The 14,526-nt window shown below is 32.4% G+C and overlaps 1 protein-coding gene across 1 annotated transcript; it reads left to right on the plus strand.

The window, feature by feature from the left end:
- The first annotated feature begins 4,614 nt into the window (after positions 1–4,614).
- LOC115891712 (glycine-rich RNA-binding protein GRP2A-like) lies at positions 4,615–14,009 on the plus strand. The gene is made up of 3 exons (XM_030912254.1): positions 4,615–4,990; positions 8,048–8,181; positions 13,686–14,009. Exons 1-3 carry the CDS (start codon positions 4,615–4,617, stop codon positions 14,007–14,009), a joined length of 834 nt encoding a protein of 277 aa, XP_030768114.1.
- Positions 14,010–14,526: the final 517 nt, after the last annotated feature.

Raw genomic sequence — 14,526 nt, forward strand, 5'->3', positions numbered from 1 at the left:
AAATATTTTTAAATTGTAGCTCTAATAGTCCTTCAACGAATCCAAAACTTACAATTTGTAAAAACTTAATCGTTTAGCTACAATACCCCGTGTCGTATGAGGTTGAACAACCCTGTATATTATGTTTATTGTTGAAGTTTCTGAGAGTGACACTGGCAGCTTTAAAGTGATTTATTTAAAATCCGATCAATTTAATCAACATGAATACTACTAAAATTATTTAACTTAATCAACATGAATACTACTAAAATTATTTAACATCTAACAAATCAACCAATATAAAATTAACCAATAAATTGGCAGACAATTTTGGATGCGTGAAAACGTTAAAAAAGAGTTTTAAAATCAACCTTAATGGGGGTTCGAACTGAACTATTATTCTTAGGCTTATTTCGAAATCGTCCTCACACTCATAGCAAATGCAGAACAATTAAGTAAATTTTAAACCCAATGAATTGTATTTAAAAATTATTTAGATTTTTAAACCTTTTTATAATCGGATTTTTATCTGAATATTGATAAAATTCTCTACATTTTCTTGGCTCCATAACATGCAATATCAACATTATATGAAACATAATGCTACTATCCCAGAACAAAAACTATTGCCTAGCTGTAATAATCTAAATAAATAATTAAAAAATGTTGTACGCTATTTCATGCCCTAATCGGCACATATTAATGCTTAATAATAGTAATAAAATCAGAATACAATGTTTCAATCAAAGATTTTTTAGATTTAGATAAAATTAGATAAATTGTTTTGAACTCAACCGAAAAATAGTACTACAAAATAAAACAAAACGAAACAGAGTATGACATTAACTGGGCTATATTTTAGTATACGAGGGCTCATCATAAAATACAGGGCGGTCCGAACTGTATTCCGGAAACTTCGGCAGCATATTCTGCAGATAAAAATAATTAAAAAAGTTCGTATAAAGGTATATCCTAAAATGCTTAGTTTCGGATATACAGGGTGTAGAAATGATATTTTTATTTCGATTTTTTCCAAATAATTTCTGAAGTAACATCAATATTTAGATGAAAATTGGTGTCTGGGAGTTTTTTGACATGAGAAATTTGATTTTGATGTCAATATGACTCCTTGGGCTCTACCTACATATTTTTTAACTGATTTGACGAAAATAACTTTCCGTCCGCACTTGTATAAAACTACTGAGTAAAAAAATATACATTTACGGCGTTTTTTACGTAAAAAAGATCTCTTGGTAAAAATCGCTAGGTACATGTAATGATTGTCGAGATATTTGGAATCGAAATTATCAATACCGGTCATCATTGACATAAATTAAACACCTTGACTAAATATTTATTAGACTGCAATTATAAATTTGAAATTATTTTAGGTCAAAAGTTAAACAGAAATTGTTTTATCATCATTTTTTCGAAAAAAGTTTATGATTAATTGAAAAAATAAAAATTGCCCAAATTTATCATTTTGGTCAAATAACTATCTACTCAACATGTTTATTTTTTGTCAATAATAACATGTAATGACCATTTCCATTTTAAATATCTTTAAAACGGTTACTCGTAGCGATTTTTTCCAAGAGACATTTTTTATTTTTATTTTTCACTCGGCAAATTTTGATAGGTACGGAAAATAAGCAAACAGACAAAAAAAAACAACACATGTAGATGGCGCCCCCTACAAATAGGAGTCGTATTAACCTCAAAATAACATTTTTCATGGCAAAAACCTCCCATACACCGATTTTTATCCAAATATTGGCGTTACTTCGGAATCGTACACTTCAGAACTTCTACACCACTATTTCCGAAACTAAGCAATTTAGGACATACATTTATACGACCGTTTTTTACTTATTTTTATCTGCAGAATATGCTGCCGAAGTTTCCGGAATTCAGTTCGGACCACCCTGTATATGAAAAATATTTTGGAATTGCTCTTTTAATAATAATTTCATATAGAAATTATTCAGATTGATTTGATAAGATATTGATTGAATGTAATTCATATCCTTTTTTTTCAAAAAGACTAATAACTTGTGAATCATGCGTTGTTGGTGGAAAAATGTAAATATATTGGTTCTGACAATATTTCGGCAAATTTTACAAAATCCGACTTGGAAGATCGAAGCTACAGAATTACTATAAATATTCTCTGGTGTCCCTCAGGGCTCAGTATTGGTTCCATTATTGTATTTGGTTTACACTCTGCTAAGAGTTATAAACTATTAAAAATTAACTACTAGACTTTTAGCCAGAGTGTTAGATGATCAAAATTTTAAAATTCAAAATTGTTCATGATTAAACATCAACAAAAAAGTTGTTTACCGCATATAGGGCTCTCTCCAGTAAATATGATTTCAAAGCTTTGCGGAAAGCGGGAAAGAATGAAAGTGACTTGATATTCAAAGGCAAATGATTGTAAATTTTTTTGGCATTGTACATTATTGAGCCCTTAACTAGTTCTGAGCTCGGGGTAAAGATCGTGCTCGCATTTCTAAGTGGATAGTTGTGAGATGGCCTTTACGGAATAGCAGATATGTGTTATGCGCATTCGAAGTAAACGAATTCAAAAATGAATAAGGAAGGATGAGTCAGTATTTTAAATTTTTTAAAGAAATTCTGGTAGTGAGTTCTATTGTTCAGTCCCAATAAGTATCGAACTGCTCTCTTTTGAAGTTTGAAAATACGATCAAATTTTGTCGCGCAGCAAGTACCTCAGAATGGAAGGGCATAACAAAGATACGACTCAAAAAGGGCATAATAGACCATTCTAGAGGTTGATGAGTTAAGTTCCTTAGAAACTGATCTTAGCGCAAAACAGGCAACGCTTAGTTTCTTTGATAAAGCTTCGATGTACAAGTCCCATTTTAACGAGTTGTCTCCAACAAGTCCTAAGAATTTCTCAAAGTCCATGACGGCAATAGTCATGTTATTAAGTACAAAGGGTTGTATAGTACTTTTATATGACAAAACTTCAGTGTTTCAAAGGTTGTGGCATAGGAGATTAGAATCGCACCAAGATTTAATGGTGCGTAAGTCACTGGATATATTATTATATAGTGCCGTAACATCTGGGCCGCTCCAAGTGAAACTAGTATCGTCCGCAAAGAGACAGATTTTACCGCTAATGTCTAGAATTGCAATGTCGTTGATAAACGCCAGAAAAAAAATAGGGTCAAGTACTGAACCCTGAGGGACACCACATTCTATAGGCTTAAAAGAAGACATAGACGTATCAATCCTCACAAGCTGCCTTCAAGATATGACTTAATTGACCATTTGAGCGGCACTCCCCTGAATCCATAGTATTGCAATTTGTTAATTAAGATATTATGATTTACACAGTCGAAAGCCTTAGAGAAATCCCAGAAAATTGTAGCTGTAGAGTGATGGTTATTCAGGCTAGAGTATACATTATTAAAAAGGTCGAACATAGCATCATTTGTGCAACTGTTACTTAGAAATAAAAATTGATGGGTAGTAAGTATTTAAGGGGAAAAGAGGAGAAGCCTTTTTTTAACCAATCTTTCTTCATGATCTTAGATAATGTGGACAGGAGAGCAATTGTGCGATAGTTCGAAGCTTGATCTTTATCTCCCCCTTTATGCAAAGGAATAATTATTGCTGTCTTAAGGCAGTTTGGAAAAACTCCTTTTTGGAATAACTGGTTAATTAAAGTAGTAAGATAGATTAACGTGAATTCCGAAAGTTCAGAGAACATTTTGAGAGTAAGCCCATCAGTTCCAGATGAGGATTTGTTTTAAATAATAAAGACATCTTACATAAAATGTTTTGCCTATGACCCATAAAGGTACAGTCAATTTAAGTGTAAAAGATATGAATAAACAGTCGTAGACATTAATGCAAATTTAAAGAGTGTCCATGATTTTGCTAGAAAACATAATTTGCGTTTAAATCCAACTAAGCCAAAAACAATACTATTTGGTTCCAAAAAAAAACAACTTATTTAAAATCAAAAATAAAACTATATATAAATCATCAGCCGATAGAAAATGTAGAATCTGTTAAAAATTTTCCAAACCATGGGTTACTCAAATACCTCGAAAACTTTTGTATCCCAAATGACCTATAATATAAAAAAACTCTGTGTCAGAGTCTACGTACTATAGTATATTTTCCATGCCATTGATGCTTACAGTACACATACAATTGAAAACAACTGCTGGCGTTTAATACTAAATATACGAAAATATTATCACATTTCCCCAGCTTTTGAGACCCGCTTAATCTAAAATCGCCAAATATCAAAGTCGAGTTGGAAGACTTTTTAACATCAAATTAAGTAGGCTGCCTTCCAGCTTACTTGGATGCTAGGAACAACTTCCGGTTAACTTGGTCCAGGTACAGTATGACCGTGTCAACCCGGCTTTACTAACTAACAAAAATCTAAAACTCCTTTGAAGTCCCTCGTAAATTTACTTCATAATTGTAATTACCAGAGATCAGTTATCTAACATTCTTTAAGCCTAAATCACATAATATCTCTCAGTGCCATACCTAGCGATTAAAACGTTACGCTAGCCAAACTCATAACAGCATAAAAAACAATTCTTCCATTGCCTCCGCTTAGTAGAGGTAAAGCTTTTAAGAGAAAAAATGCATATTACAGTAAGTTCCGTCATTTTCCTCATCACGATAACGCAAGTGTACGTCAAAACCGATAGTGTAACGGAGTTCTACAAAGTAGTTGTCATATTTAGAGACTGTCTAGCTAAAAGAGTTCCGTCAGTTTGTTTCAAGGAGCGTCTTTTGAATGCTATGAATGAAACGATATTCGCGGATGAATCGATTCAAATTGGGTTTATTCAAATTGAAAAAAATCGCGATTACAACTGGAACACAACTTCAACTAACGCTACATCCAGAGGCGTTAGTAAAAGAAGTATCAATCTTAGTGATGCGTTGTTGGAACGGCTTGAAGAATTCTGGAAATCCCGGACGATAAAGTTTAATGTTGATGATGCTGTTGAAGGTATGTATATATTTATGACATTATGTAAGGTTTATTAATTATGTAGTCCCTCACGGTACTCTCCCTTTTTTAAAACATATTTCGTATAATTTAAAAAAGAGCCTCAAATTACTAAAATTATGTAATAATTCCATCAATTGCAATTATAAAAGAAGCTCATGCCGTTTTATAGACAGTGTAATTAAATATGGATAATTTTGGATTATTAATTAATTAATTTTAATTACATTACGTTTATTTGTTAAATGTACAGTTTTATAAATAAATCCCTTTATTGTCAAAAATTTTTGCAATTTGTAGACGAACAAACAAACAAAAGAGAGACGAGAATACAAAACATTATACAAATAACATTGTCAGTCTTATTGTTTAAAATAAACATTTATAAACGTCAAAGAATAAAAAAATAAAAAAAATAATAAAAATAAGATTCAAAAATATTTAGTAAGTTTATACTAAATATCAATGACCTCTAGATAAATCCATTTCGATGTCATTGGTAAATATAGTAATAGCAAACATTAGACCAGTGTTTACAAGATTAAATTCGATTATCAAAATATAAGTCATTTACAGCGTAGAAAGCCTTGTCTAGTAAATAAGATTTCAATGCTTTACGAAATGAAGAAAATGATGTTAAGGATTTGATTTCAAATGGCAGGTATTTGTGCACTTTTTTCGAGTTGTATAATATTGAACTTTTAGCGTGGGGTAGGCAGAGAAAGATCTTGTTCCGTGTTCCTGAGTGGATAAGTGTGAGATGGCCTTTCTTGAGAAGCTGATACATGCTTACGTATTAGGCAAACGGATTTAAATATAAATAAGGAAGGAAGAGTTAAAATTTTTAATTTTTTAAAAAAGTCCTGGCAATGAGTTCTGCTGTTTAGTCCCAGTGAATATCAAACAGCTCTCTTCTGGAGCTTGAAAATGCGGTCAAATTGAGTCGCACAACACGTACCCCAGAATGGAAGGTCATATCTGAGGTGCGACTCAAAAAGTGCATAATAAAGAGTTCTAGCCACTGACAAGTTAAGCTCCTTAGAAACAGATCTTAATGCAAAACAGGCAGAGCTTAATTTTTTCGACAAAGCGTCGATATTTTTTATATTTTTATATAGAATTGTCTACAACAAGCCCTAAGAATTTTGCAGATTTTACGACGTCAATGGTGGTGTTGTAAGTAAAAAAAAAAACTTCGCTGCAGCGAGTTTTTATACGACAAAGCTTGAGTTTTAGAAATGTTGAGACTCAGGAGGTTCGAATCGCACCAAGATTTAATGGTGATTAAGTCATTTGATATAATCCTATGAAGTGCCGTGACGTCCTTGTTGCTCCAAGTGAAGCTAGTGTCGTCCGCGAAAAGACATATTTTACCATTGATGTTTATGTTAGCAATGTCGTTAATAAAAAGAAGAAACAAAATAGGGCTTAGTACTGAGCTTTGAGGTACTCCACATTCTATTGACTTGCTAGAAGACAACGTGGTATCCACCCTCACAAGTTGACTTCTCTTGCTCAGATACGACTTATACACTCATATTAAGTGTTTAAAGTGACATTGTATCAGCTAATGGTATAAAATAACTTACTTAACTATTAACTAGTGGAACACTTTTTCGTAATGTTCTCTACACTTTGCAGGCAGTAAATGGGTAGCTGCTTCTTGAGCTTCCTCAAAAATTGCTACAGGAATATCAAGATTTTCTTTTTGAATTTTTTCGTAGTTTTTAAAAACATTAAGCTCATAAATTTACTTCTGTCAAACTTTTGTTTGTGTCAATACTAAACTACATAGTTACGATAACAAGCGCTTTCTTTAGTTCGATTTTTAAAAATAATGCTTGCTGTTAATTTTTCCTATCAATGTTTTTATAAATTTAACTTAATACATACACGTATTTGAGGATACTAACCGACCAGATGGTTCTGGTTTGCTTCCCAAGAGAAAACCAACTTAAAACGGAACTCAAGGACCGTGAACCTCCACCCGTAATCTGGAATGAAGATCCTCCAACAGTTTAAGATACTCGGAGAAATTTCTCAGGACTTACGACCGAGAAAATTCAAAGGTTTTTCTTGAGTACAATGAAGACACCTATGAGTCTCCTCAGGGCACACCTCTGTAGATCGAAGCTAAGAAACAACAGCGAATGCAGATTCTGGGGAGAAATGAGGAAACACCACCAAAAAACCTTATAACTGTGTGACAGATGACAACCATAAAGTTTGGTACGACTGATCGAAGATGGAGAACTAACCCCTATTATACCGTCCCAGATACGGGCTTTTGTGAAAGCCCTAAGACTTTATGATGAGTTACGGCTCAAGAAAGGGGGGCGCAATAGATCTATAAGATCGTGGTGATTAACTCACCCTCTGAGACGGTTTTCCAGAGCTTGGTTCTCCAGCTTAGATATCAGTAGTACCAAAGTTTATGGCATGAATGGTTGTCGTCTCGGCGCACTCAGTGAAGATGTGTTCTGATGTTCCCCATTTTCCCCACAGATGCATTTGCCGTTGTTTTTTAGCTTCAATCTACAGAAGTGTTCATTGAGGAGACAGTGTCATGTTAAAAATCCCGTGACAATCCGAAGATTGTTCTTACTTAAATCAAGAAGAATCTTTATTTCTCCCTGTCACAGGTTCCGAGAAATTTTTGAGTGTCTTAAACCTTTGAAGGATTGCCATTCCAAGTTACAGATAGAATTTTCCAGGCTCTTGAGTTTCTTTCTCTTTAAGTTGTTTTCCACTTGGGAAGCAGAACAATTCAGGGTTCAGTTAGTGGAGTGGTCGCTCCATATCTAGATAGATCGTTAGCTTTTTTTTATTGCATTCTATCTCTTCGTGGCCTGGCTCCCAGAGTAGGAGGACTTTATTTTCTATATCTAATTTGTTCAGCTGCTCTACGTAATCTTTGACCAATTTCGAACTGATGGTTACTGAGTTGACTTTGTTTCTTCAAAAGTGAATGTGTTGCTTCAAAGATTATACTTTGCTAATTATCAATTCCTACTTAAATATTTTAAAGTGTAATTTTTAATTGTTAATTGTTTTTAGGAAGGAAAAAAGGTGGAGGAGGTGGTGGAGGTGGTGGAGGCGGAGGAGGAGGAGGAGGAGGAGGTGGAGGCAAAAAGGGAATGTTAATGATGGCAGCTGCAGCTTGTGTTGGAGCAGGAATGATGATGGGGAAGGTAAATAACAGCTATTTAAATATTATTAAATAATTTTTACAGTTTTTAGGGTTCCGTACCCAAAGGGTAAAAACGAGAACCCTATTACTAAGACTTCGCTGTCCGTTTGTCCGTCCGTCTGTCACAAAGGTCTATCTTATGAACCGCTATAGCTAGACAGTTGAAATTCTCACAATATATAAATAATGTATCTATGTTGCCGCTAGAAGAACAAATACTAAAAACAGAATTAAATAAATGTTTATAAATAAGAAAGTACTTTCACTAAACATTATCTTTTAAGTAAGATTTTTACATAGAATCTTTCAAGTTCTCGGTGGCCGCGTGGTTAAAGCGTTAAGACTTTACGCTGCTATAACGTTGGAGCCGCTTTAAGGCAGGTTCGAATCCTAGTCACGGCGACTTTTTTTAATCGTTTTTTTTTAATTTTCCATATTTATTTTTACTTTTTACATATTTATTATTGATTAATACAATTTTTAGTAATGTGTTTCTTCATTCTTTTTAAAATTAGTTACACGCACATTCGAAATTTCAGCTAAATCGGAAAAAAAGTTTATAATAATATAGTGTCTAATGCTGTATAGATAATGAATGGTACGGAACCATTGGTGCGCGAGTCCGACTCGCACTTGACCAATTTTTTCATATTATCGATCTTTTATATTTATTACTGCATTGAAAATTATCATAAAGCATTTAAAGCATAGAAGATCATAAAAGCATCACAAAGATTTTTAATACACGTGTTTCGCTCATACGAGCATCATCGGACAAAAATACAATTAAAGTCGCACTACACACGTTCACATTTTACTTAATGAAGAAAAAGCACCTGGGTGCTCTTTTAATATGTAAAATGTGGTGTTGGATGAGTTTAATATGTAAGTTTGATGTTTTAATATATAAAATGTGAACGTGTGTGGTGTTACTTGTATTTTGTTAATTGTATTTTTGTCTGATGATGCTCGTATGAGCGAAACACTTGACATAGTTCATAGTTTAGTTTAATATAAATGCCGAGACCGAGACTTTGAGTCTTTTTTTCATTCCGTTTTTAATGTATTTATGTTGCCGTTTCTCATCATAATATGTTATAATGATGGCACCTACAAGGGCAGCGCCGAAACTACCCAAGTAGCAAATTTTATTTTATAAAGGTTGTATAAACAGCTATGTGATAATTTTTATAGGATACCTCAATTCATATAACGTCCTATATGACCGTAATATGATAGCTTTACAACCAAAAAAGGCCCATTTTTATACAACCGTTTAGTAGTATAGAAGTTCTATAAAAAGGGTATACAACTCTTATGCAACTATCTTACACAGCATTATATGACTATTATAAAACTAGTTTTATTGTGTATTACGTGGTCACATCTAAGAAACAGAACAATAAAAACATTTGATCATTTAGCGAGGTACAAGAGTATTTTATTTTTTACCGAAGAATATTAGGAGCAAATTATATTTTAAGCCTGTCGTAAAATGAATCTAGAGGATGTGGATTGTTAAAAATGAGACTTTACTCGACGGTAAAAATGGCGGGTAGAGCCAGAAGGTACAACAAATATGTAATATAAAAAATCATTAATAGGGTTTGAAAAGTAGGGACAATTTTATTGCGCCGAAAATTTTACTGGTAGATTATAGGTATGTATTTGGCAAAAATTAAAAGCGCTTTAATTTCGATTAAGGTTTACATATAAATTTAAACAATAAAATAAAATAAAATTTTTAAAAATTTTGTTTTAATTTAATTAAACACTTTATTACTGTATGTGGGAATCTTATTACAAAATAGTTCTCAAAAATAACATTTTACAATTTATTTTGATGTTTTTAATTTTGCTTCATATAATGGCGGCCATAGGCCATACAAAAATTCTGCCTTAAACATGGCGAATTATAATGCAACCATTTTATTATAAATGAATCCCTTAAATAAGTCTTTGTTGTAAAATAAAACGGTATAGAATAAATATCTATCATTACGCAGAATTTCCAGGCACTATAGAACTATTTTGGACATATTGAGATTTGTGACAAATAGATGTTGCCAAATCTCATTTGATTAGTATTTAAACTAACAAACATGATCAGATTTTCATGGATTCATGCACGCAATGCATTGCATGCGTGCCCGACGAGTGAGCGGCAACCTAAAGACTTGGCAACAATGCTTTGAAAAACCCAGACAACCCGAGAGATTTTGGCTTTTGAGAACCCAGGGAATTCTCGGGATTATTTCAGGGTTCAGTAATTTCGAGGAGTTTTTTCTTACATGCTCTTTATAACTACCAATGCGTTTGTTAACTTTTTTCCAACTTTGTCCAGCTTTGTCCATTCATAATAGCTGTGACTGATTATACTCATACGTAGATATTACTTTTGCAACAACAACAATAACAAAATAAATAACTAACCATTTAATTTAAAATGAGGTTATTTTATACATTACCAGTTTTATAATGCAGATATTACAGCGAATTTATTTTGTTAATCACAATTTTATCATATAAGGCTATATAACTGGTGTTGTATACAGCACCGTAGTTTAACGCAATAAAACATTCTATCAGACAACGTAATACAACTTTAATAAGAGAAGTTTAAGTAACTATTATATGATCTTGTGACTACTAGTTATGAATATTGGGTATAAGAGTCTAATAAAATAATATGTTTGTTATCATATAACATTGTCTTATTAAGTGTTATAACATACTAAAAGAAATTATCGTTTAATGCGTTATAGGATACGTTGTAAAAACCACTAGAAAATAGTTTAATATGACAACTTTTATTTAAAAACAGAATGGTCGAAAGCAAACGCTTAATAAAATCAAGCAGTCCTTAAGACAACGCTATTCGACTGTTATAAAATAATTCAATCCTTATAGAATTTCATTTTGCTACTTGGGGTGTTTCTTCATTCTTTTTAAAATTAGTTATACGCACATTCGAAATTTCAGCTAAATCGGAAAAAAAGCTTATAATAATATAGTGTCTAATGTTGTATAGATAATGAATGGTACGGAACCATTGGTGTGCGAGTCCGACTCGCACTTGACCAATTTTTTTATATTATCGATCTTTTATATTTATTACTGCATTGAAAATTATCATAAAGCATTTAAAGCATAGAAGATCATAAAAACATCACAAAGATTTTTAAAACACGTGTTTCGCTCATACGAGCATCATCAGACAAAAATACAATTAAAGTCGCACCACACACGTTCACATTTTACTTAGTGAAAAAAAAACACCTGGGTGGTGTTTTAATATGTAAAATGTGGTGTTGGATGGGTTTAATATGTAAGTTTGATGTTTTAATATATAAAATGTGAACGTGTGTGGTGTTACTTGTATTTTGTTAATTGTATTTTTGTCTGTTGATGCTCGTATCAGCGAAACACTTGACATAGTTCATAGTTTAGTTTAATATAAATGCCGAGACCGAGACTTTGAGTCTTTTTTTCATTCGCTTTTTAATGTATTTATGTTGCCGTTTCTCATCATAATATGTTATAATGATGGCGCCTACAAGGGCAGCGCCGAAACTAAAAGTCCCAACCCACTCCAACTAACATTGAAAATACTGTAACTACCCAAGTAGCAAAAAGAAATTCTAAACGGATTGAATTATTTTATAACAGTCGAATAGCGTTGTCTTAAGGACTGCTTGATTTTATTAAGCGTTTGGTTTCGACCATTCTGCTTTTTAGTAAAAGTTGTCATATTAAACTATTTTCTAGTGGTTTTTACAACGTATCCTATACCGCATTAAACGATAATTTCTTTTAGTGTGATATAACACTTAATAAGGCAATGCTATATGATAACAAACATATTATTTTATTAGACTCTTATACCCACCATGAAAGAGTTCTATAATATTCATATAACTAGTAGTCACAAGATCATATAATAGTTACTTAAACTTGTCTTATTAAAGTTGTATTACGTTGTATGATAGAATGTTTTATTGCGTTAAACTACGGTGCTGTATACAACACCAGTTATATAGCCTTATATGATAAAATGTGATTAACAAAATAAATTCGCTGTAATATCTGTATTATAGAACTGGTAATGTATAATATAACCTCATTTTAAATTAAATGGTCTACCTAATTATTTATTTTGTTATTGTTGTAGTAATATCTACGTACGAGTTTAATCAATCACAGCTATTATGAATTCTGGACAAAGTTGGAAAAAAGTTAACAAACGCAGTGGTAGTTATAAAGAGCATGTAAGAAAAAACTCCTCGAAATTACGGCAAATAATCCTGAGAATTCCCTGGGTTCCCAAAAGCCAAAATATCTCGGGTTGTCTGGCTTCTTCAAAACATTGTTGCCAAGTTGATGTAAAAGTTTTACTGTAGTAATGTTTTATTGTTGATTTTCAAAGTCCTTAGGTTGCCACTCACTCGTCGGGCATGCATGAATCCATGAAAATCTAATCATGTTTGTTAGTTTAAATACTAATCAAATGAGATTTGGCAATATCTATTTGTCACAAATCTGAATATGTCCAAAATAGTTCTATAGTGCCTGGAAATTCTGCGTAATCATAGATATTTATCCTATACCGTTTTATTTTATAACAAAGATTTATTTAAGGGATTCATTTATAATAAAATGGTTGCATTATAATTCGCCATGTTTAAGGCAGAATTTTTGTGTGGCCTATGGCCGCCATTATATGAAGCAAAATTAAAAACATCAAAATAAATTTTAAAATGTTATTTTTGAGAACTATTTTGTGATAAGATTCCCACATACAGTAATAAAGTGTTTAATTAAATTAAAAACAAGAATTTTTGAAAATTTTATTTTATTTTATTGTTTTATTGTTTATACGTAAACCTTAATCGAAATTAAAGCGCTTTAACTTTTTGCCAAATACATACCTATAATCTACCAGTAAAATTTTCGGCGCAACAAAAATTGTCCCTACTTTTCAAACCCTATTAATGATTTTTTATATTACATATTTGTTGTACCTTCTGGCTCTACCCGCTATTTTCATTGTCGAGTAAAGTCTCCTTTTTAACAATCTACATCCTCTAGATTCATTTTACGACAGGCTTGAAATATAATTTGCTCCTAATATTCTTCGGTAAAAAATAAAATTCTCTTTTACCTCGCTAAATAATCAAATGTTTTTATTGTTCTGTTTCTTAGATGTGACCACGTAATACACAATAAAACTAGTTTTATAATAGTTATATGAGGCTGTGTAAAATAGTTGCATAAGAGTTGTATATCTTTTTTATAGAACTTCTATACTACTAAACGGTTGTATAAAAATGGGCCTTTTTTGGTTGTAAAGCTATCATATTACGGTCTTATAGCACGTTATATGAATTGAGATATCCTATAAAAATGATCACATAGCTGTTTATACAGCCTTTATAAAATAAAATTTGCTACTTGGGTAAGAGTGTGAATATCGAATAAAAATCATATAATTTTTCCACAATTTAGATGGGTGTTATGGCAATGGCAGCCATGATGATGTCCAAGATGTCTTTGCTCCTATCTGCCATCATGATCCTGAAGAAGATGAAGATGGGAGGCGGAGATAAAGGCGACGATAAAGGAGAGAAAAAAATCAAAATCATCTACGCCACCAGCAGCGGCGGGGGAGGTGACTACGGCAAACATCCGTCAAGTGGTGGAGGGGGATATGGTGGTGGAGGTGGAGGTGGAGGAGGTTGGCACAGGAGTTTGAGCCAGGAACCCCAAACGATAACCTATAGAGCACAGCTACCTGCGGATGCAAATGCCAACGTTATATACGAAACGTAATAGTATAACAGTTAATTACTATAGTAAATATAATCGAGGGTGTTCCTTAATGACTTGACGTTAATATTTAAGGGAATGGTTCTTGGGCCTATCCTATGAAAAATATTACACACAGGGTGAGTTTCCTACGATGTTCTCTATGGGTATTTCGAAAACTACTGGAGATAGAGAGACGGTTAAATGGGAAAAGAATTGTAGTTTTTTGAGGTCGTAAATATGCGCCTTTCAGATTTTTAAAAATATTCTTGGCTTACTAGATATTTCGAAAAAAACAAATTTTGGCTATTTATAAAATTGTCCCTAATTCCATCAAAATCTATTTTAGACAAAAGGTTTTCAGATAAAAGTTGTAGATAATCACATCCCTAATGAGTTTGCGTTCTCCGATTTTTCCTAATGCCTGTTATTTTTGACATATGACACAAACATATTTTTTTTTAAATGGAATCCATAATTGGCTATGACTTCATAAAAAGCGCCATTTTTTTTTCGGCGATATAAGCTATAATATGTTTTT

This window comes from Sitophilus oryzae, unplaced genomic scaffold (assembly GCF_002938485.1).
Source record: "Sitophilus oryzae breed Bouriz unplaced genomic scaffold, Soryzae_2.0 scaffold_1190_pilon_pilon, whole genome shotgun sequence".
Classification (NCBI taxonomy): domain Eukaryota; kingdom Metazoa; phylum Arthropoda; class Insecta; order Coleoptera; family Curculionidae; genus Sitophilus; species Sitophilus oryzae.